A 26,277-nucleotide genomic window follows, 5' to 3' on the forward strand; every position below is an offset into this window, starting at 1 on the left:
TCCATCTTCTCCATTGTGTCAATCCGATGTCTCCAGATTCTCCATTGTGTCAATCCGATGTCTCCATCTTCTCCATTGTGTCAATCCGATGTCTCAGTCTTCTCCATTGTGTCAATCCGATGTCTCCATCTTCTCCATTGTGTCAATCCGATGTCTCCATCTTCTCCATTGTGTCAATCCGATGTCTCCAGATTCTCCATTGTTTCAATCCAATGTCTCCATCTTCTCCATTGTGTCAATCCGATGTCTCCATCTTCTCCATTGTGTCAATCCGATGTCTCCATCTTCTCCATTGTGTCAATCCGATGTCTCCAGATTCTCCATTGTGTCAATCCGATGTCTCCAGATTCTCCACTGTTTCAATCCAATGTCTCCATCTTCTCCATTGTGTCAATCCGATGTCTCCATCTTCTCCATTGTGTCAATGCGATGTCTCCATCTTCTCCATTGTGTCAATCCGATGTCTCCAGATTCTCCACTGTTTCAATCCAATGTCTCCATCTTCTCCATTGTGTCAATCCGATGTCTCCATCTTCTTCATTGTGTCAATGCATCTGAATATTGGATCAAACTCGGCAATGCAGCAATTTGTTCTCTGTCAGAGGAACAAAATCGATCATATTCACAGCAAATATCACAAATATCATTGTTCCGAGTGAGATCTGATGTTTTGTGAGATCGCACTTGGAACAAAAATACGCTCTTCTGCTCCTGCGCTCAGAGTGATCATTGTACACCTGTGCTTAGAGTGATTATTGTTGGTCAAGGGTAATAATGGTCATGATTTGTATAAAATCTGTTTGCTCGTTGATTGTTCGTAAAATCTTTTTAGAGATGGTTTTGTAACAATTTGCAGCCTGATGAGCATCAACAACTCTTCTCCTGAGGTCCTTAAAAATCTTCTTTGTTTGCGAATTCCAAAAGATTGTCGTGATGATCAAACAGGTCAACCACTCACACCTGATTCTTATCCCATTGATTGAAAACACCAGACTCTAATTTCACCTTTAAATTATCTGCCAATCCTAAATGTGCACATACTTTTGCCACTCAAAGACAAGTGATTCTGAATCATATTCCTCAATAATAAAAAAACACGAAAAAGTCAAATATTTTAGATTTTTTGACTCGTTTGTTTCATTTTATTCTTTTTAGACCATTTTAGGACTTGTTCGCAAATCTGGAAAATTCTGAAGGGTTGACAACCTTCCAAGCACCGATGTCTTTATCAACTCTCCTGAAAAATGGTAAATAGAGTTGAGTGAAATTTTCAAAATTCAGTTCCGATTATGATTGGGGGCGAATATTGTATTTCCAATATTCGCTGAACAAAGCCGAACGTCATTGGAGTCAATGGGACTAGAAATGACCGAATATGTTTGGAACCGATCATCAAACATAAATTCGGCACAAATACGGTACCAATATGGCACGAATGTGGCAAATTCAGATTCGTTGACCGATTCCGAACATATTCGCTCAACTTTAATGGTAAAGATACAAGTAATAATTTCAAATTGTAAGCAGGAAACTTTGACTTATGCTAGAATTAGGAAGTATCTTCCGCACTAAGACTTTCACCAGACCAGTGCAAGCTTTCTTAAGACTTCTTTCACACCGCCTGGGATGACACCTAAGACTGTCAACAATGACTACATTTGCGTAAAAGCCAAATGTTCTGCCATAAACTACATCATCTCATCTCATAATCAAGAAATGTTTAAGTCTTCACTAAGTTAAAGAATCTCAGTTCTAATAACTCTGTTCCTTCTGTCCCATTCTACACAACAAAGCTCGAAAGTGCCAAACAAAGCGAAACAATAGCCGATATCTTCTGCCCATTTGGCCGGTGTGGAAAACTGTGATATTTCAAGACCTGATTGCAAAAAAAAGAACAAATGACTCTGAAGGTTAAAAAACTATGAAATGTACAGACTCACCGTGTATAGAAATAGACGCATTCCGGACACTGAGAAACTTTATGCCATACAGACTCAACGGAGCAGTGTATGAACTACCGTACAAAGTGATGTTTGCTTTCCCTTTAAATGGTTGAGATGTTGTGCCTACTTGAAGCTCCCCACCATCTGAAATCAGTATATAATGAGCTCGGAGATGAATGAATCCCGATCCTATGAATATTAGTTTACCACCTGGAAAAAAAAATAAAACATGAAATAAAAATGAATAAGTACAATTTTTAGCATAATTAAGGCTACTTTCACATTTGCGTTGTGCGCCGCAGCGTCGGCGACGCAACGCACAACGCAAATGTGAACGCATGCACAACGCTACGTTTTGCGCCGCATGCGTCCTTTTTTTCATTGATTTTGGACGCAGCAAAAATGCAACTTGCTGCGTCCTCTGCGCCCGGACGCGGGTGCCGCAGTGACGCATGCGGCGCAAAACGCAAGTGCGACGCATGTACATGCGCCCCCATGTTAAATATAGGGGCGCATGATGCATGCGGTGACGCTGCGGTGCTGACCGCAAATGTGAACTTAGACTAACAAAGAACATGGTACGATTTCATGCACTTCTGTCTCGGTGAAGATGATTGAAGATTACTGATTGGGCGTCGGTGTCACAACAACAAAACCAGAGTTCCGGGACTGCGAGGAGGCGAGTATAGGCTTTATTATTTTATGGGGGCCAAACATTTCGATCAAGAAAGACTTGTGTTAGTAGTGGACAACACTTTTAAAGAAACTCAATCGGGTCTTAAGTCTTTAGAAAAAAACAATAAACCATTTGCTCAGTCTACGTTCTACTCTCATTTTTCTTGGCGCCAAGGGGGGCAAGGGATGACTGTTATCCTAATGGTAAGGGGGTCACAAAAGTGAGATTGCACCTGCCAATATTTCTGATATACCTTACATTATTGGCTCAGCTTTCTCCAAAGACCAACTTCCCTCTCCTTCACTAGACACAATGGTGGTTCCCCGTTTTACCAATAGGTTGGATCCCAGATAAGTGAGACCCCTGGTAACAGTTGTGATACCTCTGTTATATAGCCATCCCCCCTCTAAATGATACTTAGCATTCACGTAAATCTCTCAAGTGTTAATGTTTCGACTTTTTACAATAAAAGAATCCAAATCATAAAAACATTTTTTTTAAAAATCCCAAACTTTGAAATTCTTTCACCTTGCCAAAAAAGCGTCGGCTCGGATGACAGATTATATTAAGAGGATACGTTCATATATAAATTTACAAGCCCCATTATGAAAACAAGGCAGGCAGAAAGACAAAACGTATCCGCACTAATTCCCCAAACATACACTCCACGCACTTCACTTAGAATAAATAGACACGGCCGAGGCTTTACATAGGAGCAGATCCTTCCAGCTCCAGAGGGCTTGACCCCGTCTCTAAAAAGCCAAAACCAAACATGCCTCCGGCGTTTAGCACTGACCCTTAAATTGTTTGCTACAGCTCTGTGAAAAATCTTGCAATGTCCTACAAGCAACCTCAGATAATTTTATAAAAAAAAAAAAAATCAATCAACTATTGTTATCGTGGAGAAAAACAAGCACGAATAATGCCGTACAGAAGCACGCGCTGCCTTCTAATCCTGAAATGTAAAGCTTTATTATATCGGCTGCTTTAAATTGTACATTCTCGCTTCATGCGAAGAGGAATGGATGTGGTCAATAAGAATTGGTTTTAATTTTTTTAACCGCCAATAACACATTATGCATAGATTGAAAACTGTTTTCTTTGTCAAAAAAATGGATACAAATACTATAATACTGCCCCTATGTACAAGAATATACCTACTATAATACTGCTCCTATGTACAAGAATATAACTACTATAATACTGCCCCTATGTACAAGAATATAACTACTATAATACTGCTCCTATGTACAAGAATATACCTACTATAATACTGCCCCTATGTACAAGAATATAACTACTATAATACTGCTAATATATACAAGAATATAACTACTATAATACTGCTCCTATGTACAAGAATATACCTACTATAATACTGCCCCTATGTACAAGAATATAACTACTATAATACTGCTAATATATACAAGAATATAACTACTATAATACTGCTCCTATGTACAAGAATATAACTACTATAATACTGCTAATATATACAAGAATATAACTACTATAATACTGCTCCTATGTACAAGAATATAACTACTATAATACTGCTCCTATGTACAAGAATATAACTACTGTAATACTGCCCCTATGTACAAGAATATAACTACTATAATACTGCTCCTTATGTAAAGAATATAACTACTATAATACTGCTCCTATGTACAAGAATATACCTACTATAATACTGCTCCTATGAACAAGAATATAACTACTATAATACTGCTCCTTATGTACAAGAATATAACTACTATAATACTGCTCCTATGTACAAGAATATAACTACTATAATACTGCCCCTATGTACATGAATATAACTGCTATAATACTGCCCCTATGTACAAGAATATAACTACTATAATACTGCCCCTATATACAAGAATATAACTACTATAATACTGCCCCTATGTACAAGAATATAACTACTATAATACTGTCCCTATGTACAAGAATATACCTACTATAATACTGCTCCTATGTACAAGAATATAACTACTATAATACTGCCCCTATATACAAGAATATAACTACTATAATACTGCCCCTATGTACAAGAATATAACTACTATAATACTGCCCCTATGTACAAGAATATAACTACTATAATACTGCCCCTATATACAAGAATATAACTACCATAATACTGCCCCTATGTACAAGAATATAACTACTATAATACTGCCCCTATGTACAAGAATATAACTACTATAATACTGCTCCTATGTACAAGAATATAACTACTATAACACTGCTCCTATGTACAAGAATATAACTACTATAATACTGCTCCTTATGTACAAGAATATAACTACTATAATACTGCTCCTATGTACAAGAATATAACTACTATAATACTGCCCCTATGTACAAGAATATAACTATTATAATACTGCTCCTATGTACAAGAATATAACTACTATAATACTGCCCCCATGTACAAGAATATAACTACTATAATACTGCCCCTATGTACAAGAATATAACTACTATAATACTGTCCCTATGTACAAGAATATACCTACTATAATACTGCTCCTATGTACAAGAATATAACTACTATAATACTGCCCCTATATACAAGAATATAACTACTATAATACTGCCCCTATGTACAAGAATATAACTACTATAATACTGCCCCTATGTACAAGAATATAACTACTATAATACTGCCCCTATATACAAGAATATAACTACCATAATACTGCCCCTATGTACAAGAATATAACTACTATAATACTGCCCCTATGTACAAGAATATAACTACTATAATACTGCTCCTATGTACAAGAATATAACTACTATAACACTGCTCCTATGTACAAGAATATAACTACTATAATACTGCTCCTTATGTACAAGAATATAACTACTATAATACTGCTCCTATGTACAAGAATATAACTACTATAATACTGCCCCTATGTACAAGAATATAACTACTATAATACTGCTCCTATGTACAAGAATATAACTACTACAATACTGCCCCCATGTACAAGAATATAACTACTATAATACTGCCCCTATGTACAAGAATATAACTACTATAATACTGCTCCTATGTACAAGAATATAACTACTATAATACTGCCCCTATGTACAAGAATATAACTACTATAATACTGCCCCTATGTACAAGAATATAACTACTATAATACTGCCCCTATGTACAAGAATATAACTACTATAATACTGCCCCTAAGTACAAGAATATAACTACTATAATACTGCTCCTATGTACAAGAATATAACTACTATAATACTGCCCCTATGTACAAGAATATAACTACTATAATACTGCCCCTATGTACAAGAATATAACTACAATAATACTGCTCCCTATATACAAGAATATAACTACTATAATACTGCTCCATATATACAAGAATATAACTGCTATAATACTGCCCCTATGTACAACAATATAACTACTATAATACTGCTCCTATGTACAAGAATATAACTACTATAATACTGCTCCTATGTTCAAGAATATAACTACAATAATACTGCTCCTATGTACAAGAATATAACTGCTATAATACTGCCCCTATATACAAGAATATAACTACTATAATACTGCCCCTATGTATAAGAAGGTAACTACTATAATACTGCCCCTATGAATAAGAATGTAACTACTATAATACTGCCCCTATGTATAAGAATGTAACTACTATAATACTGCCCCTATGTACAAGAATATAACTACTATATTACTACCCCTATGTACAAGAATATAACTACTATAATACTGCTCCTATGTACAAGAATATAACTGCTATAATACTGCCCCTATATACAAGAATATAACTACTATAATACTGCCCCTATATACAAGAATATAACTACTATAAAACTGCCCCTGTGTACAAGAATATAACTGCCATAATACTGATTCTATGTATAAGAATATAACTACTATAATACTGCCGCTATGTACAAGAATATAACTACTATAATACTGCTCCTTATGTACAAGAATATAACTACTATAATAATGCTCCTATGTACAAGAATATACCTACTATAATACTGCTCCTATGAACAAGAATATAACTACTATAATACTGCTCCTCATGTACAAGAATATAACTACTATAATACTGCTCCTATGTACAAGAATATAACTACTATAATACTGCCCCTATGTACATGAATATAACTGCTATAATACTGCCCCTATGTACAAGAATATAACTACTATAATACTGTCCCTATGTACAAGAATATACCTACTATAATACTGCTCCTATGTACAAGAATGTAACTACTATAATACTGCCCCTATATACAAGAATATAACTACTATAATACTGCCCCTATGTACAAGAATATAACTACTATAATACTGCCCCTATGTACAAGAATATAACTACTATAATACTGCCCCTATATACAAGAATATAACTACCATAATACTGCCCCTATGTACAAGAATATAACTACTATAATACTGCCCCTATGTACAAGAATATAACTACTATAATACTGCTCCTATGTACAAGAATATAACTACTATAACACTGCTCCTATGTACAAGAATATAACTACTATAATACTGCTCCTTATGTACAAGAATATAACTACTATAATACTGCTCCTATGTACAAGAATATAACTACTATAATACTGCCCCTATGTACAAGAATATAACTGCTATAATACTGCTCCTATGTACAAGAATATAACTACTATAATACTGCCCCCATGTACAAGAATATAACTACTATAATACTGCCCCCATGTACAAGAATATAACTACTATAATACTGCTCCTATGTACAAGAATATAACTACTATAATACTGCCCCTATGTACAAGAATATAACTACTATAATACTGCTCCCTATATACAAGAATATAACTACTATAATACTGCTCCATATATACAAGAATATAACTGCTATAATACTGCCCCTATGTACAACAATATAACTACTATAATACTGCTCCTATGTACAAGAATATAACTACTATAATACTGCTCCTATGTTCAAGAATATAACTACAATAATACTGCTCCTATGTACAAGAATATAACTGCTATAATACTGCCCCTATATACAAGAATATAACTACTGTAATACTGCCCCTATGTATAAGAAGGTAACTACTATAATACTGCCCCTATGAATAAGAATGTAACTACTATAATACTGCCCTGTTATGATTTTCCCAATGGCAGGGAAATCAAAATAACAACGGACTAGCTCTCGGGTGATGGGAACTAAAGTGACCGTGACCTGAACCTGACACGACACTGGAAGTAGCCGGGGAGTGTTTCCTACGATGCCCTAGACACCACGCGCCAGCCGGAGATCTAACTACCCCTATCAGAGGAATATACAGGCCTGCCTTACCTCCAGAGATGAACCCCAAAAGGAGATAGCAGCCCCCCACAGATATTGACGGTGAGTCAAGAGGAAAAGACATACGTAGGATGAACAGCAGATTTAGCACAGTGAGGTCCGCTTACTAGATAGCAGAAGTACAGGAAAGAGTCACTTCACGGTCAACTTCAAAACACTACTCAAAAACACCATCCTGAAATTACTTTAAAACTCCAGTGACAACTCATGCCACTGGAGTGGCAATTCCAGTCCACGAGAGCTTCCAGCTACAGAGAGTCACATTGCAAATAGCTGGACAAAAATAGCATTAACTAGAAACAAAATTCAACTTAGCTGAACAGGATCTTGAGGCAGGAGAATGCAACAGAATGCTACTGATACATTGTTGGCCGGCATCAGACCAGCAGCCAAGCAGCCTTAAATAGGAAACTCCCCTAATGGGTGTCAACAGGTGATCAAGGATAGAAGAAGGCAAATAAGTGGAACTACCATAAAACACCACCGGGGGAGCCCACAAACAGAATTCACAACAGTACCCCCCCTGTTGTGAATTTGGATTCTGGGCTCCCCCGGTGGCCGCTTGTGGAATTGGACTTGTCATCCTCTTTCCTGTTTCACCTGATTCCATCAGTAGTGGGTGTCGCTATTTAAGCTCATTTCTCTGGTGGTTTCTTGCCGGTCAACAATGTTATCTGATGCCTCTCAGTGCTTGTTCCTGCTTCTAGACAACTACTAGATAAGTTGGACTTTTGTCCATGTTTTGTTTTGCCTATTTGTTCCAGTTCACAGCTGAAGTTTTGTTACTGTGTCTGGAAAGCTCTCGTTGATCAGGGATTGCTACTCTGGCGTTATGAGTTAATGCCAGAGTTTAAGGTAATCTCTGGATGGTGTTTTGTTAGTGTTTTTCTGCTGACCATGAAAGTATACTATCTGTCTTCTGCTGTCTAGTAAGCGGACCTCAAATTTGCTAAGGCTATTTTCCTGCTGCGTTTGTTGTTTCATCTGAACTCACCGTCATTATATGTGGGGGGCTACTGTCTTCTTTGGAATATTTCTCTAGAGGTGAGCCAGGTCTTATATTTCCCTCTGCTAGCTATTTAGGTCTTAGGCCAGAGCTGGGCATCTAGCGATAAATAGGAAATGCTACCTGGCTATTTCTAGTTGCGCGGCAGGCTTAGTTCATGGTCAGTATAGTTCCATCTTCCGAGAGCTTGTCCCTCTATAGGCTTGCTATGATCTCTGCCTGCAGAGATCACGACAGTTTGACCGGCCAATAAAGTGTTAAAGACCCAGGTTGAGAAAGGAGAGTTATAAGAAGTCTGCTGGAATTTTTTTTTTTTTTTTTTTTCCTCCAGTCTGCCTTGCTGCAGTCTTTTTTCTCTCTCTCCTCCTAATCTCTGTATGCTCTGTGTGCACCTGACAATAATGGATCTCCAGAGTGTAACTGCGGGTTTGAATAATCTCATCACGAAAGTACAAAATTTACAAGATTTTGTGGTACATGCTCCGGTATCTGAGCCGAGAATTCCTTTGCCGGAGTTCTTCACAGGGAATAGAGCTAGCTTCCAGAATTTCCGAAATAATTGTAAGCTTTATTTGTCCCTGAAGTCTCGTTCAGCTGGAGACCCTGCTCAGCAGGTTAGGATTGTGATTTCCTTGCTCAGGGGTGACCCTCAAGATTGGGCCTTCTCATTGCCAGCAGGGGATCCTGCGTTACGCGATGTGGATGCGTTTTTTCTGGCCTTGGGCTTGCTTTATGAGGAACCTCATTTGGAACTTCAGGCAGAGAAAACTTTGATGGCACTATCTCAGGGGCAAGACGAAGCTGAAGTTTTCTGCCAAAAATTCCGCAAATGGTCTGTGCTTACTCAGTGGAATGAGTGCGCCTTGGCGGCAATTTTCAGAGAAGGTCTCTCTGATGCCGTTAAGGATGTTATGGTGGGGTTCCCTTTGCCTGCAGGTCTGAATGAGTCCATGACAATGGCTATTCAGATTGATAGGCGTCTGCGGGAGCGCAAACCGGTGCACCATCTGGCGGTGTCTATGGAAAAGACGCCAGAAAGTATGCAGTGTGATAGAATTCTGTCCAGGAGCGAGCGACAGAATTTTAGACGGAAGAATGGATTGTGTTTCTATTGTGGGGATTCTACTCATGTTATATCGGCATGCTCTAGGCGTACAAAGAAGCTTGATAAGTCTGTTTCCATTGGCACCATTCAGTCTAAGTTTATTTTGTCTGTAACCCTGATTTGCTCTTTGTCATCCATTGCCACGGACGCCTATGTTGACTCTGGCGCCGCTCTGAGTCTTATGGATTGGTCCTTTGCCAATCGTTGTGGTTTTGATTTAGAGCCTTTGGAGACTCTTATTCCTCTGAAGGGGATTGACTCCACCCCATTGGCTAATAATAAACCACAATACTGGACACAAGTAACCATGCGTATCAATCCGGATCACCAGGAGATTATTCGTTTCCTGGTGCTGTATAATTTACATGACGATTTGGTACTGGGATTGCCATGGTTGCAGTCTCACAACCCAGTCTTGGACTGGAGAGCAATGTCTGTGTTGAGCTGGGGATGTAAGGGTATTCATGGGGACGTACCTTTGGTTTCTATTTCGTCGTCCATTCCCTCTGAAGTCCCTGAGTTCCTCTCTGATTATCAAGACGTCTTTGACGAACCCAAGCTTGGGTCGTTACCTCCGCACCGTGAGTGCGATTGTGCCATAGATTTGATACCGGGTTGTAAATATCCAAAGGGTCGTTTGTTTAATTTGTCTGTGCCGGAACATGCTGCTATGCGGGAATATATAAAGGAGTCTTTGGAAAAGGGACATATTCGTCCATCTTCTTCTCCCTTGGGAGCTGGGTTTTTCTTTGTCTCAAAAAAAGACGGCTCTTTGAGACCATGTATTGATTATCGGCTTCTGAATAAGATCACTGTTAAGTATCAATACCCATTGCCATTGGCTCGAGGGGGCTAGGCATCAGGTGGTGGTATTGACTGACCACAAAAATTTGATTTATCTTGAGACTGCCAGACGCCTGAATCCTAGACAGGCGCGCTGGTCTTTATTTTTTTCTCGCTTTAATTTTGTGGTGTCATACCTACCGGGTTCTAAGAATGTTAAGGCAGATGCCCTTTCTAGGAGTTTTGACCCGGACTCTCCTGGTTATTCTGAACCCACAGGTATCCTTAGGGAGGGAGTAATTTTGTCGGCCGTTTCTCCTGATCTGCGGCGGTCCTTGCAAGAGTTTCAGGCGGATAGACCGGATCGTTGTCCGCCTGATAGACTGTTTGTTCCGGATGATTGGACCAGCAGAGTCATCTCTGAGGTACATTCTTCTGCATTGGCAGGTCATCCCGGAATTTTTGGTACCAGGGATTTGGTGGCAAGATCCTTCTGGTGGCCTTCTCTGTCACGAGATGTGCGAGTCTTTGTGCAGTCATGTGATGTTTGTGCTCGGGCCAAGTCTTGTAGTTCTCGGGCTAGCGGACTGCTGTTGCCCTTGCCTATTCCTAAGAGGCCTTGGACACACATCTCGATGGATTTTATTTCAGATCTGCCTGTTTCCCAGAAGATGTCTGTCATCTGGGTGGTCTGTGACCGTTTCTCTAAAATGGTCCATTTGGTTCCTCTGCCCAAGTTGCCTTCTTCTTCTGAGTTGGTTCCTCTGTTTTTTCAGAATGTTGTCCGATTGCACGGTATTCCTGAGAATATTGTTTCTGACAGAGGTACCCAATTTGTGTCTAGATTTTGGCGGGCATTCTGTGCTAGGATGGGCATAGATTTGTCTTTTTCATCTGCTTTTCACCCTCAGACTAATGGCCAGACCGAGCGGACTAATCAGACCCTTGAGACATATCTGAGGTGTTTTGTCTCTGCTGACCAGGATGATTGGGTTGCTTTTTTGCCATTGGCAGAGTTCGCCCTCAATAATCGGGCCAGTTCTTCCACCTTGGTGTCCCCGTTTTTCTGTAATTCGGGGTTTCACCCTCGATTTTCCTCCGGTCAGGTGGAATCCTCGGATTGTCCTGGAGTGGATGCGGTGGTGGAGAGATTGCATCACATCTGGGGGCAGGTTATGGACAATTTGAAGTTGTCCCAGGAGAAGACTCAGCGTTTTGCCAACCGTCATCGTCGTGTTGGTTCTCGGCTTTGTGTTGGAGATTTAGTGTGGTTGTCTTCTCGTTTTGTCCCTATGAGGGTCTCTTCTCCTAAGTTTAAACCTCGGTTCATCGGCCCTTATAGAATATTGGAGATTCTTAATCCTGTTTCTTTCCGTTTGGACCTCCCTGCGTCCTTTTCCATTCATAACGTTTTTCATCGGTCGTTATTGCGCAGGTATGAGGTACCTGTTGTACCTTCAGTTGAGCCTCCTGCTCCGGTGTTGGTTGAGGGTGAGTTGGAGTACGTTGTGGAGAAAATTTTGGACTCTCGTGTTTCCAGACGGAAACTCCAATATCTGGTCAACTGGAAGGGTTACGGCCAGGAGGATAATTCTTGGGTCAATGCATCTGATGTTCATGCTTCTGATCTTGTTCGTGCCTTCCATAGGGCTCATCCTGGTCGCCCTGGTGGATCTGGTGAGGGTTCGGTGCCCCCTCCTTGAGGGGGGGGTACTGTTGTGAATTTGGATTCTGGGCTCCCCCGGTGGCCGCTTGTGGAATTGGACTTGTCATCCTCTTTCCTGTTTCACCTGATTCCATCAGTAGTGGGTGTCGCTATTTAAGCTCATTTCTCTGGTGGTTTCTTGCCGGTCAACAATGTTATCTGATGCCTCTCAGTGCTTGTTCCTGCTTCTAGACAACTACTAGATAAGTTGGACTTTTGTCCATGTTTTGTTTTGCCTATTTGTTCCAGTTCACAGCTGAAGTTTTGTTACTGTGTCTGGAAAGCTCTCGTTGATCAGGGATTGCTACTCTGGCGTTATGAGTTAATGCCAGAGTTTAAGGTAATCTCTGGATGGTGTTTTGTTAGTGTTTTTCTGCTGACCATGAAAGTATACTATCTGTCTTCTGCTGTCTAGTAAGCGGACCTCAAATTTGCTAAGGCTATTTTCCTGCTGCGTTTGTTGTTTCATCTGAACTCACCGTCATTATATGTGGGGGGCTACTGTCTTCTTTGGAATATTTCTCTAGAGGTGAGCCAGGTCTTATATTTCCCTCTGCTAGCTATTTAGGTCTTAGGCCAGAGCTGGGCATCTAGCGATAAATAGGAAATGCTACCTGGCTATTTCTAGTTGCGCGGCAGGCTTAGTTCATGGTCAGTATAGTTCCATCTTCCGAGAGCTTGTCCCTCTATAGGCTTGCTATGATCTCTGCCTGCAGAGATCACGACACCCCCCCTTAAGGAGGGGGCACCGAACCCTCACCAGAACCACCAGGGCGATCTGGATGAGCACTATGAAATGCACGAACCAAATCAGGAGCATGAACATCAGATGCTGTCACCCAAGAATTATCCTCCTGACCATAGCCTTTCCACTTAACCAGATACTGAAGTTTCCGTCTGGAAACACGGGAGTCCAAGATCTTTTCCACCACATACTCCAACTCACCCTCAACCAGCACAGGAGCAGGAGGATCAGCAGACGGAACAACCGGCACCTCATACCTCCGCAACAATGACCGATGAAAAACATTATGAATAGTAAAAGATGCTGGGAGGTCCAAACGAAAGGACACAGGATTGAGAACCTCCAGAATCCTATAAGGGCCGATAAACCGAGGCTTAAACTTAGGAGACGAGACCTTCATAGGAACAAATCGAGAAGACAACCAAACCAGGTCCCCAAAACAAAGACGAGGACCGACACGCCGATGACGATTAGTGAACTGTTGAGTCTTCTCCTGGGACAACTTCAGATTGTCCACAACCTGTCCCCAAATCTGATGCATTCTATCAACCACAGCATCTACTCCAGGACAATCCGAAGACTCCAATTGACCGGACGAAAAGCGAGGGTGAAACCCTGAATTACAAAAAAATGGAGAAACCAAAGTGGCAGAACTGGCCCGATTGTTAAGGGCAAACTCTGCCAATGGCAAAAAATCAAGCCAATCGTCCTGATCAGCGGACACAAAACACCTCAAGTAAGTCTCCAAGGTCTGATTAGTACGCTCAGTCTGGCCATTAGTCTGAGGATGGAATGCAGACGAAAAAGACAAGTCGATGCCCATCCTGGCACAGAACGCCCGCCAAAATCTAGACACAAACTGAGTACCCCTGTCAGACACTATATTCTCAGGAATACCATGCAAACGCACAACATTCTGAAAAAATAGAGGGACCAGCTCAGAGGAGGAGGGCAATTTGGGCAAAGGTACCAAGTGAACCATCTTGGAAAAACGGTCACACACCACCCAGATGACGGACATCCTACGAGAAACAGGAAGGTCAGAAATAAAGTCCATAGAGATGTGCGTCCAAGGCCTCTTAGGAATAGGCAAGGGCAACAACAACCCGCTGGCCCGGGAACAGCAGGGCTTAGCCCGAGCACAAACATCACAAGACTGCACAAAAATACGTACATCTCGAGACAAGGAAGGCCACCAGAAGGACCTAGACACCAGATCCCTGGTGCCAAAAATTCCAGGATGACCTGCCAACGCGGAAGAGTGAACCTCCGAAATAACTCTACTGGTCCAGTCATCAGGGACAAACAATCTACCAGGCGGACAGCGATCAGGCCTATCCACCTGAAACTCCTGCAAAGAGCGCCGCAGGTCTGGGGAGACAGCTGACAATATCACCCCATCCTTCAGGATGCCAGTAGGTTCGGAATCACCAGGCGAGTCAGGCTCAAAACTCCTAGAGAGGGCATCCGCCCTCACATTCTTAGACCCAGGCAGATATGAAACCACAAAGTTAAATCGAGAGAAAAACAACGACCAGCGCGCCTGTCTAGGATTCAGACGCCTGGCTGACTCAAGATAAATTAGATTTTTGTGGTCAGTCAAGACCACCACCTGGTGTCTAGCACCCTCAAGCCAATGACGCCACTCCTCCAATGCCCACTTCATGGCCAAGAGCTCCCGATTTCCAACATCATAATTTCGCTCAGCGGGCGAAAACTTTCGAGAGAAAAACGCACATGGTCTCATCACTGAGCAGTCAGGACCTTTCTGCGACAAAACTGCACCTGCTCCGATCTCGGAAGCATCTACTTCAACCTGGAACGGGAGCGAAACATCAGGCTGGCGCAACACAGGAGCAGAAGAAAAGCGGCGCTTAAGCTCCCGAAAGGCCTCCACAGCCGCAGAGGACCAATTAGCAACATCAGCACCCTTCTTGGTCAAATCAGTCAAAGGTTTAGCAATGGCAGAAAAACCCGCTATGAATCGGCGATAGAAATTAGCAAATCCCAAGAATTTCTGAAGACTCTTTAGAGAAGTAGGTTGTACCCAATCACAAATAGCCTGAACCTTAACAGGGTCCATCTCCATAGATGAAGGGGAAAAAATATATCCCAAAAAGGAAATTCTCTGAACCCCAAAAATACACTTTGAGCCCTTCACAAATAGAGAATTAGCTCGTAAAACCTGAAAAACTCTCCTGACCTGTTGAACATGAGATTCCCAGTCCTCCGAAAAAATCAAAATATCATCCAAATACACAATCATAAATTTATCCAGATATTCACGGAAAATATCGTGCATAAAGGACTGAAAAACGGAAGGGGCATTCGCGAGACCGAAAGGCATTACCAAATACTCAAAATGGCCTTCAGGCGTATTAAATGCGGTCTTCCACTCATCCCCCTGCTTAATCCGCACCAAATTATACGCACCACGTAGATCGATCTTAGTGAACCACTTCGCCCCCTTTATGCGAGCAAAAAGATCAGTCAGTAAAGGCAACGGATACTGGTATTTAACTGTAATCTTATTCAGAAGTCGATAGTCGATACAAGGTCTCAATGAACCATCCTTTTTACCCACAAAGAAAAACCCTGCCCCCAGTGGAGACAAAGAGGGGCGAATATGACCCTTTTCCAAAGATTCTCTGATATACTCCCGCATAGCAGTATGTTCAGGTACAGACAAATTAAACAAGCGACCCTTAGGAAATTTACTACCGGGAATCAACTCAATAGCGCAGTCACACTCTCTGTGAGGAGGGAGAGAATCAGTTTTAGGCTCCTGAAAGACATCATAAAAATCTGACAGAAATGCTGGGATCTCAGAGGGAGTAGATGAAGAAATGGGAACCAAAGGTGCATCCCCATGAATCCCCTGACATCCCCAGCTCAGCACAGACATTGATCTCCAGTCCAAGACTGGATTATGAATTTGTAACCATGGTAATCCAAGTACTAATACGTCATGTAGATTATATAACACAAGGAAACGAATAATCTCCTGATGGTCTGGGGACAGATGCATAGTCACTTGTGTCCAATATTGTGGTTTATTGCTAGCCAAAGGTGTAGAATCAATACCCTTTAAGGGAATAGAAACCTCCAGAGGCTCTAAATCAAACCCACAACGCTTGGCAAAGGACCAATCCATGAGACTCAGAGCGGCGCCAGAATCCACATAAGCATCCACAGTAACAGATGATAAAGTACAAATCAATGTCACGGACAAAAGAAATTTAGACTGTAAGGTACCCATAGAAAAAGATTTATCAACCTTTTTATCAACCTTCTTTATGCGTTTAGAGCATGCTGATATAACATGAGCTGGATCTCCACAATAGAAGCACAACCCATTTTTGCGCCTGTAATTCTGTCGTTCGCCTCTAGACAATACACTATCGCATTGCATATGCTCTGGTGCCTTTTCAGAGGTCACCGCCAAATGATGCACAGGTTTTTGCTCAAAAGATACCGCCATATGGTGCATAGGTTTTTGCTCAGAAGATACCGCCATATGGTGCACAGATTTGCGCTCCCGTAAACGCCGATCAATCTGGATAGCCAATTTCATGGCATCATTCAGACCTGTAGGCACAGGGAACCCCACCATGACATCCTTCACGGCATCAGAGAGACCTTCTCTGAAATTAGCTGCTAGAGCGCACTCATTCCATTTAGTAAGCACCGACCATTTACGAAATTTTTGGCAGTATATCTCAGCTTCATCTTGCCCTTGAGAAAGAGCTATCAAGGCTTTCTCAGCCAAAATCTCTAAATTAGGTTCTTCATAAAGCAACCCCAAAGCCAGAAAAAACGCATCTACATTTAATAACGCAGGATCCCCTGGCGACAATGCAAATGCCCAACTTTGTGGGTCACCCCGCAATAGAGAAATAACAATTTTAACCTGTTGTGCAGGATCACCAGCAGAGTGAGATTTCAGAGACAAAAACAATTTACAATTCTCTCTGAAATTCAAAAAACGGGATCTGTCTCCGGTAAAAAATTCAGGCAGAGGAATCTTAGGTTCAGACATTGGAGCACGTATAACAAAATCTTGTAAGTTCTGGACCTTTGTAGCCAGGTTATTCAGACCTGCAACAAAACTCTGTGGATCCATGATTCAAACAGGTGTAACCAAAGCCATTCAGAGATTAAGAGGAGAGGAGAAAAAAAAAAAGGCTGAAGACTGCAGTTTAAGCAAGGAGTACAAATAAGCACTAAGGTGCACTTTCCAAACACAGAAGGAAAAAAAACTTTTTCATATCCTTTCCTGCTTTAGTGCATAGTTTTAACACATGTGGGCCGGCCAAACTGTTATGATTTTCCCAATGGCAGGGAAATCAAAATAACAACGGACTAGCTCTCGGGTGATGGGAACTAAAGTGACCGTGACCTGAACCTGACACGACACTGGAAGTAGCCGGGGAGTGTTTCCTACGATGCCCTAGACACCACGCGCCAGCCGGAGATCTAACTACCCCTATCAGAGGAATATACAGGCCTGCCTTACCTCCAGAGATGAACCCCAAAAGGAGATAGCAGCCCCCCACAGATATTGACGGTGAGTCAAGAGGAAAAGACATACGTAGGATTTACAGCAGATTTAGCACAGTGAGGTCCGCTTACTAGATAGCAGAAGTACAGGAAAGAGTCACTTCACGGTCAACTTCAAAACACTACTCAAAAACACCATCCTGAAATTACTTTAAAACTCCAGTGACAACTCATGCCACTGGAGTGGCAATTCCAGTCCATGAGAGCTTCCAGCTACAGAGAGTCACATTGCAAATAGCTGGACAAAAATAGCATAAACTAGGAACAAAATTCAACTTAGCTGAACAGGATCTTGAGGCAGGAGAATGCAACAGAATGCTACTGATACATTGTTGGCCGGCATCAGACCAGCAGCCAAGCAGCCTTAAATAGGAAACTCCCCTAATGGGTGTCAACAGGTGATCAAGGATAGAAGAAGGCAAATAAGTGGCACTACCATAAAACACCACCGGGGGAGCCCACAAACAGAATTCACAACACTGCCCCTATGTATAAGAATGTAACTACTATAATACTGCCCCTATGTACAAGAATATAACTACTATATTACTACCCCTATGTACAAGAATATAACTACTATAATACTGCTCCTATATACAAGAATATAACTGCTATAATACTGCCCCTATATACAAGAATATAACTACTATAATACTGCCCCTATATACAAGAATATAACTACTATAAAACTGCCCCTGTGTACAAGAATATAACTGCCATAATACTGATTCTATGTATAAGAATATAACTACTATAATACTGCCGCTATGTATAAGAATATAACTACTATAATACTGCTCCATATATACAATAATATAACTACTATAATACTGCTCCTATGTACAAGAATATAACTACTATAATACTGCCTCTATGTATAAGAATATAATTACTATAATGCTGCTCCATATAAACAAGAATATTTCTACTATAAAACTGCTCCTATGTACAAGAATATAACTACTATAATACTGCTCCATATATTCAAGAATATAACTACTATAATACTGCTCCTATGTACAAGAATATAACTACTATAATACTGCTCCTATGTACAAGAATATAACTACTATAATACTGATCCTATATACAAGAATATGACTACTATAATACTGCCCCTATGTACAAGAATATAGCTACTATAATACTGCTATAATGTACAAGAATATAACTGCTATAATACTGCCCCTATGTACAAGAATATAACTACGATAATACTGCCTCTATGTATAAGAATATAACTACTATAATACTGCTCCTTTTTACAAGAATATAACTACTATAATACTGCCCCTATGTACAAGAATATAACTGCTATAATACTGCCCCTATGTACAAGAATATAACTACTATAATACTGCCTCTATGTTTAAGAATATAACTACTATAATACTGCTCCTATATACAAGAATATAACTACTATAATACTGTTCCTATGTACAAGAATATAACTACTATAATACTGCCCCTATGTACAAGAATATAACTGCTATAAAACTGCCCCTGTGTACAAGAATATAACTGCCATAATACTGCTTCTATGTATAAGAATATAACTACTATAATACTGCTCCTATATACAAGAATATAACTACTATAATACTGCTCCTATATACAAGAATATAACTACTATAATACTGCCCCTATGCAAAAGAATATAACTACTATAATGCTGCTCCTATGTACAAGAATATAACTACTATAATACTGCTATAATGTACAAGAATATAACTACTATAATACTGCCCCTATGTACAAGCATTTAACTACTATAATACTGCTCCTATATACAAGAATATAACTACTTTAATACTGCCCCTATGTACAAGAATATAACTACTATAATACTGCTCCTATGTACAAGAATGTAACTACAATAATACTGCTATAATGTACAAGAATATAACTACTATAATACTGCCTCTATGTACAAGAATATAACTACTATAATACTGCCCCTATGTAAAAGCATATAACTACTATAATACTGCTCCTATGTACAAGAATATAACTACTATAATACTGCTCCTATGTACAAGAATATAACTACTATTATACTGTCCCTATGTACAAGAATATAACTACTATAATACTGCCTCTATGTACAAGAATATAACTACTATAATACTGCTCCTATGTACAAGAATATAACTACTATAATACTGCCCCTATGTGCAAGACTATAACTGCTATAATACTGCCCCTATGTACAAGAATATAACTACGATGATACTGCCTCTATGTATAAGAATATAACTACTATAATACTGCTCCTTTTTACAAGAATATAACTACTATAATACTGCCCCTATGTACAAGAATATAACTGCTATAATACTGCCCCTATGTACAAGAATATAACTACTTTAATACTGCCTCTATGTTTAAGAATATAACTACTATAATACTGTTCCTATATACAAGAATATAACTACTATAATACTGCTCCTATGTACAAGAATATAACTACTATAATACTGCCCATATGTACAAGAATATAACTGCTATAAAACTGCCCCTGTGTACAAGAATATAACTGCCATAATACTGCTTCTATGTATAAGAATATAACTACTATAATACTGCTTCTATATACAAGAATATAACTACTATAATACTGCCCCTATGCAAAAGAATATAACTACTATAATGCTTCTCCTATGTACAAGAATATAACTACTATAATACTGCTATAATGTACAAGAATATGACTACTATAATACTGCCTCTATGTACAAGAATATAACTACTATAATACTGCCCCTATGTACAAGCATATAACTAATATAATACTGCTCCTATATACAAGAATATAACTACTATAATACTGCCCCTATGTACAAGAATATAACTACTATAATACTGCTCCTATGTTCAAGAATGTAACTACTATAATACTGCTATAATGTACAAGAATATAACTACTATAATACTGCCTCTATGTACAAGAATATAACTACTATAATACTGCCCCTATGTACAAGCATATAACTACTATAATACGACTCCTATGTACAAGAATATAACTACTATAATACTGCTCCTATGTACAAGAATATAACTACTATAATACTGCCCCCTATGTACAAGAAAATAACTACTATAATATTGCTCCTATGTACAAGCATATAACTACTATAATACTGCTCCATATATTCAAGAATATAACTACTATAATACTGCTCCTATGTACAAGAATATAACTACTATAATACTGCTCCTATGTACAAGAATATAACTACTATAATACTGATCCTATATACAAGAATATGACTACTATAATACTGCCCCTATGTACAAGAATATAGCTACTATAATACTGCTATAATGTACAAGAATATAACTGCTATAATACTGCCCCTATGTACAAGAATATAACTACGATAATACTGCCTCTATGTATAAGAATATAACTACTATAATACTGCTTCTTTTTACAAGAATATAACTACTATAATACTACCCCTATGTACAAGAATATAACTGCTATAATACTGCCCCTATATACAAGAATATAACTACTATAATACTGCTCCTATGTACAAGAATATAACTACTATAATACTGCCCCTATGTACAAGAATATAACTGCTATAAAACTGCCCCTGTGTACAAGAATATAACTGCCATAATACTGCTTCTATGTATAAGAATATAACTACTATAATACTGCTCCTATATACAAGAATATAACTACTATAATACTGCTCCTATATACAAGAATATAACTACTATAATACTGCCCCTATGCAAAAGAATATAACTACTATAATGCTGCTCCTATGTACAAGAATATAACTACTATAATACTGCTATAATGTACAAGAATATAACTACTATAATACTGCCCCTATGTGCAAGCATTTAACTACTATAATACTGCTCCTATATACAAGAATATAACTACTTTAATACTGCCCCTATGTACAAGAATATAACTACTATAATACTGCTCCTATGTACAAGAATGTAACTACAATAATACTGCTATAATGTACAAGAATATAACTACTATAATACTGCCTCTATGTACAAGAATATAACTACTATAATACTGCCCCTATGTACAAGCATATAACTACTATAATACTGCTCCTATGTACAAGAATATAACTACTATAATACTGCTCCTATGTACAAGAATATAACTACTATTATACTGTCCCTATGTACAAGAATATAACTACTATAATACTGCCTCTATGTACAAGAATATAACTACTATAATACTGCTCCTATGTACAAGAATATAACTACTATAATACTGCCCCTATGTGCAAGACTATAACTGCTATAATACTGCCCCTATGTACAAGAATATAACTACGATGATACTGCCTCTATGTATAAGAATATAACTACTATAATACTGCTCCTTTTTACAAGAATATAACTACTATAATACTGCCCCTATGTACAAGAATATAACTGCTATAATACTGCCCCTATGTACAAGAATATAACTACTTTAATACTGCCTCTATGTTTAAGAATATAACTACTATAATACTGCTCCTATATACAAGAATATAACTACTATAATACTGCTCCTATGTACAAGAATATAACTACTATAATACTGCCCATATGTACAAGAATATAACTGCTATAAAACTGCCCCTGTGTACAAGAATATAACTGCCATAATACTGCTTCTATGTATAAGAATATAACTACTATAATACTGCTTCTATATACAAGAATATAACTACTATAATACTGCCCCTATGCAAAAGAATATAACTACTATAATGCTTCTCCTATGTACAAGAATATAACTACTATAATACTGCTATAATGTACAAGAATATAACTACTATAATACTGCCTCTATGTGCAAGAATATAACTACTATAATACTGCCCCTATGTACAAGCATATAACTAATATAATACTGCTCCTATATACAAGAATATAACTACTATAATACTGCCCCTATGTACAAGAATATAACTACTATAATACTGCTCCTATGTTCAAGAATGTAACTACTATAATACTGCTATAATGTACAAGAATATAACTACTATAATACTGCCTCTATGTACAAGAATATAACTACTATAATACTGCCCCTATGTACAAGCATATAACTACTATAATACGACTCCTATGTACAAGAATATAACTACTATAATACTGCTCCTATGTACAAGAATATAACTACTATAATACTGCCCCCTATGTACAAGAAAATAACTACTATAATATTGCTCCTATGTACAAGCATATAACTACTGTAATACTGCTCCTATACACAAGAATATTACTACTATAATACTGCCTCTATGTACAAGAATATAACTACTATAATAATGCCCCTATGTACAAGCATATAACTACTATAATACTGCTCCTACATACAAGAATATAACTACTATAATACTGCCCCTATGTACAAGAATATAACTACTATAATACTGCTCCTATGTACAAGAATGTAACTACTATAATACTGCTATAATGTACAGGAATATAACTACTATAATACTGCCTCTATGTACAAGAATATAACTACTATAATACTGCTCCTATGTACAATAATATAACTACTATAATACTGCTCCTATGTACAAGAATATAACTACTATAATACTGCTCCTATGTACAAGAATATAACTACTATAATACTGCTCCTATGTACAAGAATATAACTACTATAATACTGCCCCTATGTACAAGAATATAACTACTATAATACTGCCTCTATATACAAGAATATAACTACTATCATACTGCTCCTACGTACAATAATATAACTACTATAATACTGCTCCTATGTACAAGAATATAACTACTATAATACTGCCCCTATGTACAAGAATATAACTACTATAATACTGCTCCTATATACAAGAATATAACTACTATAATACTGCCCCTATGTACAATAATATAACTACTATAATACTGCTCCTATGTACAAGAATATAACTACTATAATACTGCTCCTATGTACAATAATATAACTACTATAATACTGACCCCTATGTACAAGAATACAACTACTGTAATACTGCTCCTATGTACAAGAATATAACTACTATAATACTGCCCCTATGTACAAGAATATAACTACTATAATACTGCCCCTATGTACAAGAATATAACTACTATAATACTGCTCCTATGAACAAGAATATAACTACTATAATACTGCCCCCTATGTACAAGAATATAACTACTATAATACTGCTCCTATGTACAAGAATATAACTACTATAATACTGCTCCTATGTACAAGAATATAACTACTATAATACTGCTCCTATGTACAAGAATATAACTACTATAATACTGCCCCTATGTACAAGAATATAACTACTTACATAAGACATTTTGTACAGCAATATACCTACCATATTATTGCTATTATATTTTTGCTTAGTGTGTGCAGTATTAAAATACATATTTTCATGCCTACAGATAGAATTTGAATAGTATAGTACTAATACAGTATTTTATATTATAGCCTATTACAATTTTACCGTGAAGTAGATGTATTAGTCATATATGATTTGTACAGCCTCTGAATATACAGGTGAAGTATTCATTGCTGTCACCAGATTGTGGATTACGGAGGGATTGTCAGACGGTTTAACAGATTTTGTATGGGGAGAAGAATAAATAACGGTAGTCGGAAGCTGGTTAGGGAAATGTGTCATCTTGCTAAATTAGCTTCCTTCATGAATCGTTAGTTATGACAAACATTACTGTGCTAAACACTGAAATATGTTTTCTGAATGTGAGATAATTAGAGGACGGAATAATATGTAAGAACGAGAGTCTTGAAGTGAAGACAAGACAGACCTGGCTTTTTCACTGGGATTAGTACTTAGATGTTGGGGCAAAAGGTGACCCAAAACTGAGTCTTCAGAATGGAGCTACACAATATTTGAGTTTTTTATTTTAGACACAGTAAAATCACAACCTCATTGTCTTTGCATTTTATATTTCATTCTTTTTGAATTTGTATTTTGGTCCACGACTAATATATTGACGACGTATCCGTAGGATAATTGCATATAATGGTCGTCATCATTTAAAAGATTGCAGAAGATACCATCAGCCAGACCTCAGGTACAGCTATGAGGAGTTCCCCATAAAGCCTTGCAGCTATTACACTACACAGTAGAGTAAAGTCAAATAAATGAGACTATCAAAGCCAGTATTAAAGCCGAGGGAGGAAATGCAGCAGCCATTTTGAAGTAACTCTGGATCAAAACGTCACAACTCACTTAGCAATTGAGTCAGGGAAAGAAAGCAATAACATACTGAAGAAACTGTACAAATAATGTGTGACAGCACTCAGTGAAAATGAAAATAATACAGATTTAACGGATAGGGAGAGAGCTAGAATAGTCACTGCAACTGTGAGGCAGGGATTGGGAGCGGCACTTACATGGAAGCTGTGGCTTCCTTTATTATTGTGCTTATAGTGCTCCTTATTTTGCAGTTATGCAGAAGCAAGCCACCAATATTGCTTTGACAATACTATTAGCAGTCTTTTATTTAAATAGCTGACAAAGAGCTCAAAAAAGATTGGCTATAGTTCTAAAAAAAAGCCTTACTAATACTATATCACACACAAACTTTCAGAGAATGTTTAGGCTCACCTAATGAAGTGGACCCACTAAGCCCCAGGTCCAGATGGGTACACAGACCCCGGGAATTGGTAAAGCTTGTAAATGGAGAACAAGGACCAAATACCCTCAAGAATTTTGGGAGCAGTAAGACAGATGAAGTAAGTTAACACAGTGTGCAGAGGAAGTGGACAAAAACAAACTAGAGTCTTGAGTAACAATCCAAATGGGCCTTAAATAGCATCATGAGGATGACATCATCGAGCCATGTAGGAGTACCTGGAAAACATGACATGGAGCATAACAGAGGGCAACGTGGTCGGGAGTATGCATAACACATACATAACCTCCTGTTCTGGGTCAGAAACTGGCAAATTTGATGCCTACGATCTCCCACAGTCTCCCCACAGGCTTCATTGTGAAGACATATGTTGCTCTCTTCTTCATGATGTCTCGAAAGTTCTATGGATTTACGTATGAAACCACTGGGCAGTAAGGTAGGTGAATCCAGAGTGACACAATAACAGATGGCCTACTTGATTTTTGCTATGGGATCATATTTTGTCTATGTACAACCATGTATAGTGGCGCGCCGCCAATGACGGTAGGCCAGTCAACTGCTATGATGACCATACGCTGGAGGGCCATGATCAATGGCCCTGCCCGCTGCCTGGGATACACTTACACGTCCCGACATCGACCTAACACGTGCAGTGGAAATCAGGAGGATTCGTATGAGGCAGGCTCATGCTCTGTGCCCACTTCATACCCGGTGGAGGCAGACAACTCA

The 26,277-nt window shown here is 38.6% G+C and overlaps 1 protein-coding gene across 1 annotated transcript in view; it reads right to left on the reverse strand.

The window, feature by feature from the left end:
* The window catches only part of PKHD1 (PKHD1 ciliary IPT domain containing fibrocystin/polyductin), a 785,044-nt gene that overhangs the window by 447,620 nt on the left and 311,147 nt on the right, over nt 1–26,277 (reverse strand). The window contains exon 36 of the mRNA XM_077281797.1: nt 1,941–2,153. Within this exon, the coding sequence (XP_077137912.1) occupies nt 1,941–2,153 (213 nt within the window). The remainder of the gene's footprint in view (nt 1–1,940; nt 2,154–26,277) is intronic.

This window comes from Ranitomeya variabilis, chromosome 2 (genome assembly GCF_051348905.1).
Source record: "Ranitomeya variabilis isolate aRanVar5 chromosome 2, aRanVar5.hap1, whole genome shotgun sequence".
In the NCBI taxonomy this organism is placed as follows: domain Eukaryota; kingdom Metazoa; phylum Chordata; class Amphibia; order Anura; family Dendrobatidae; genus Ranitomeya; species Ranitomeya variabilis.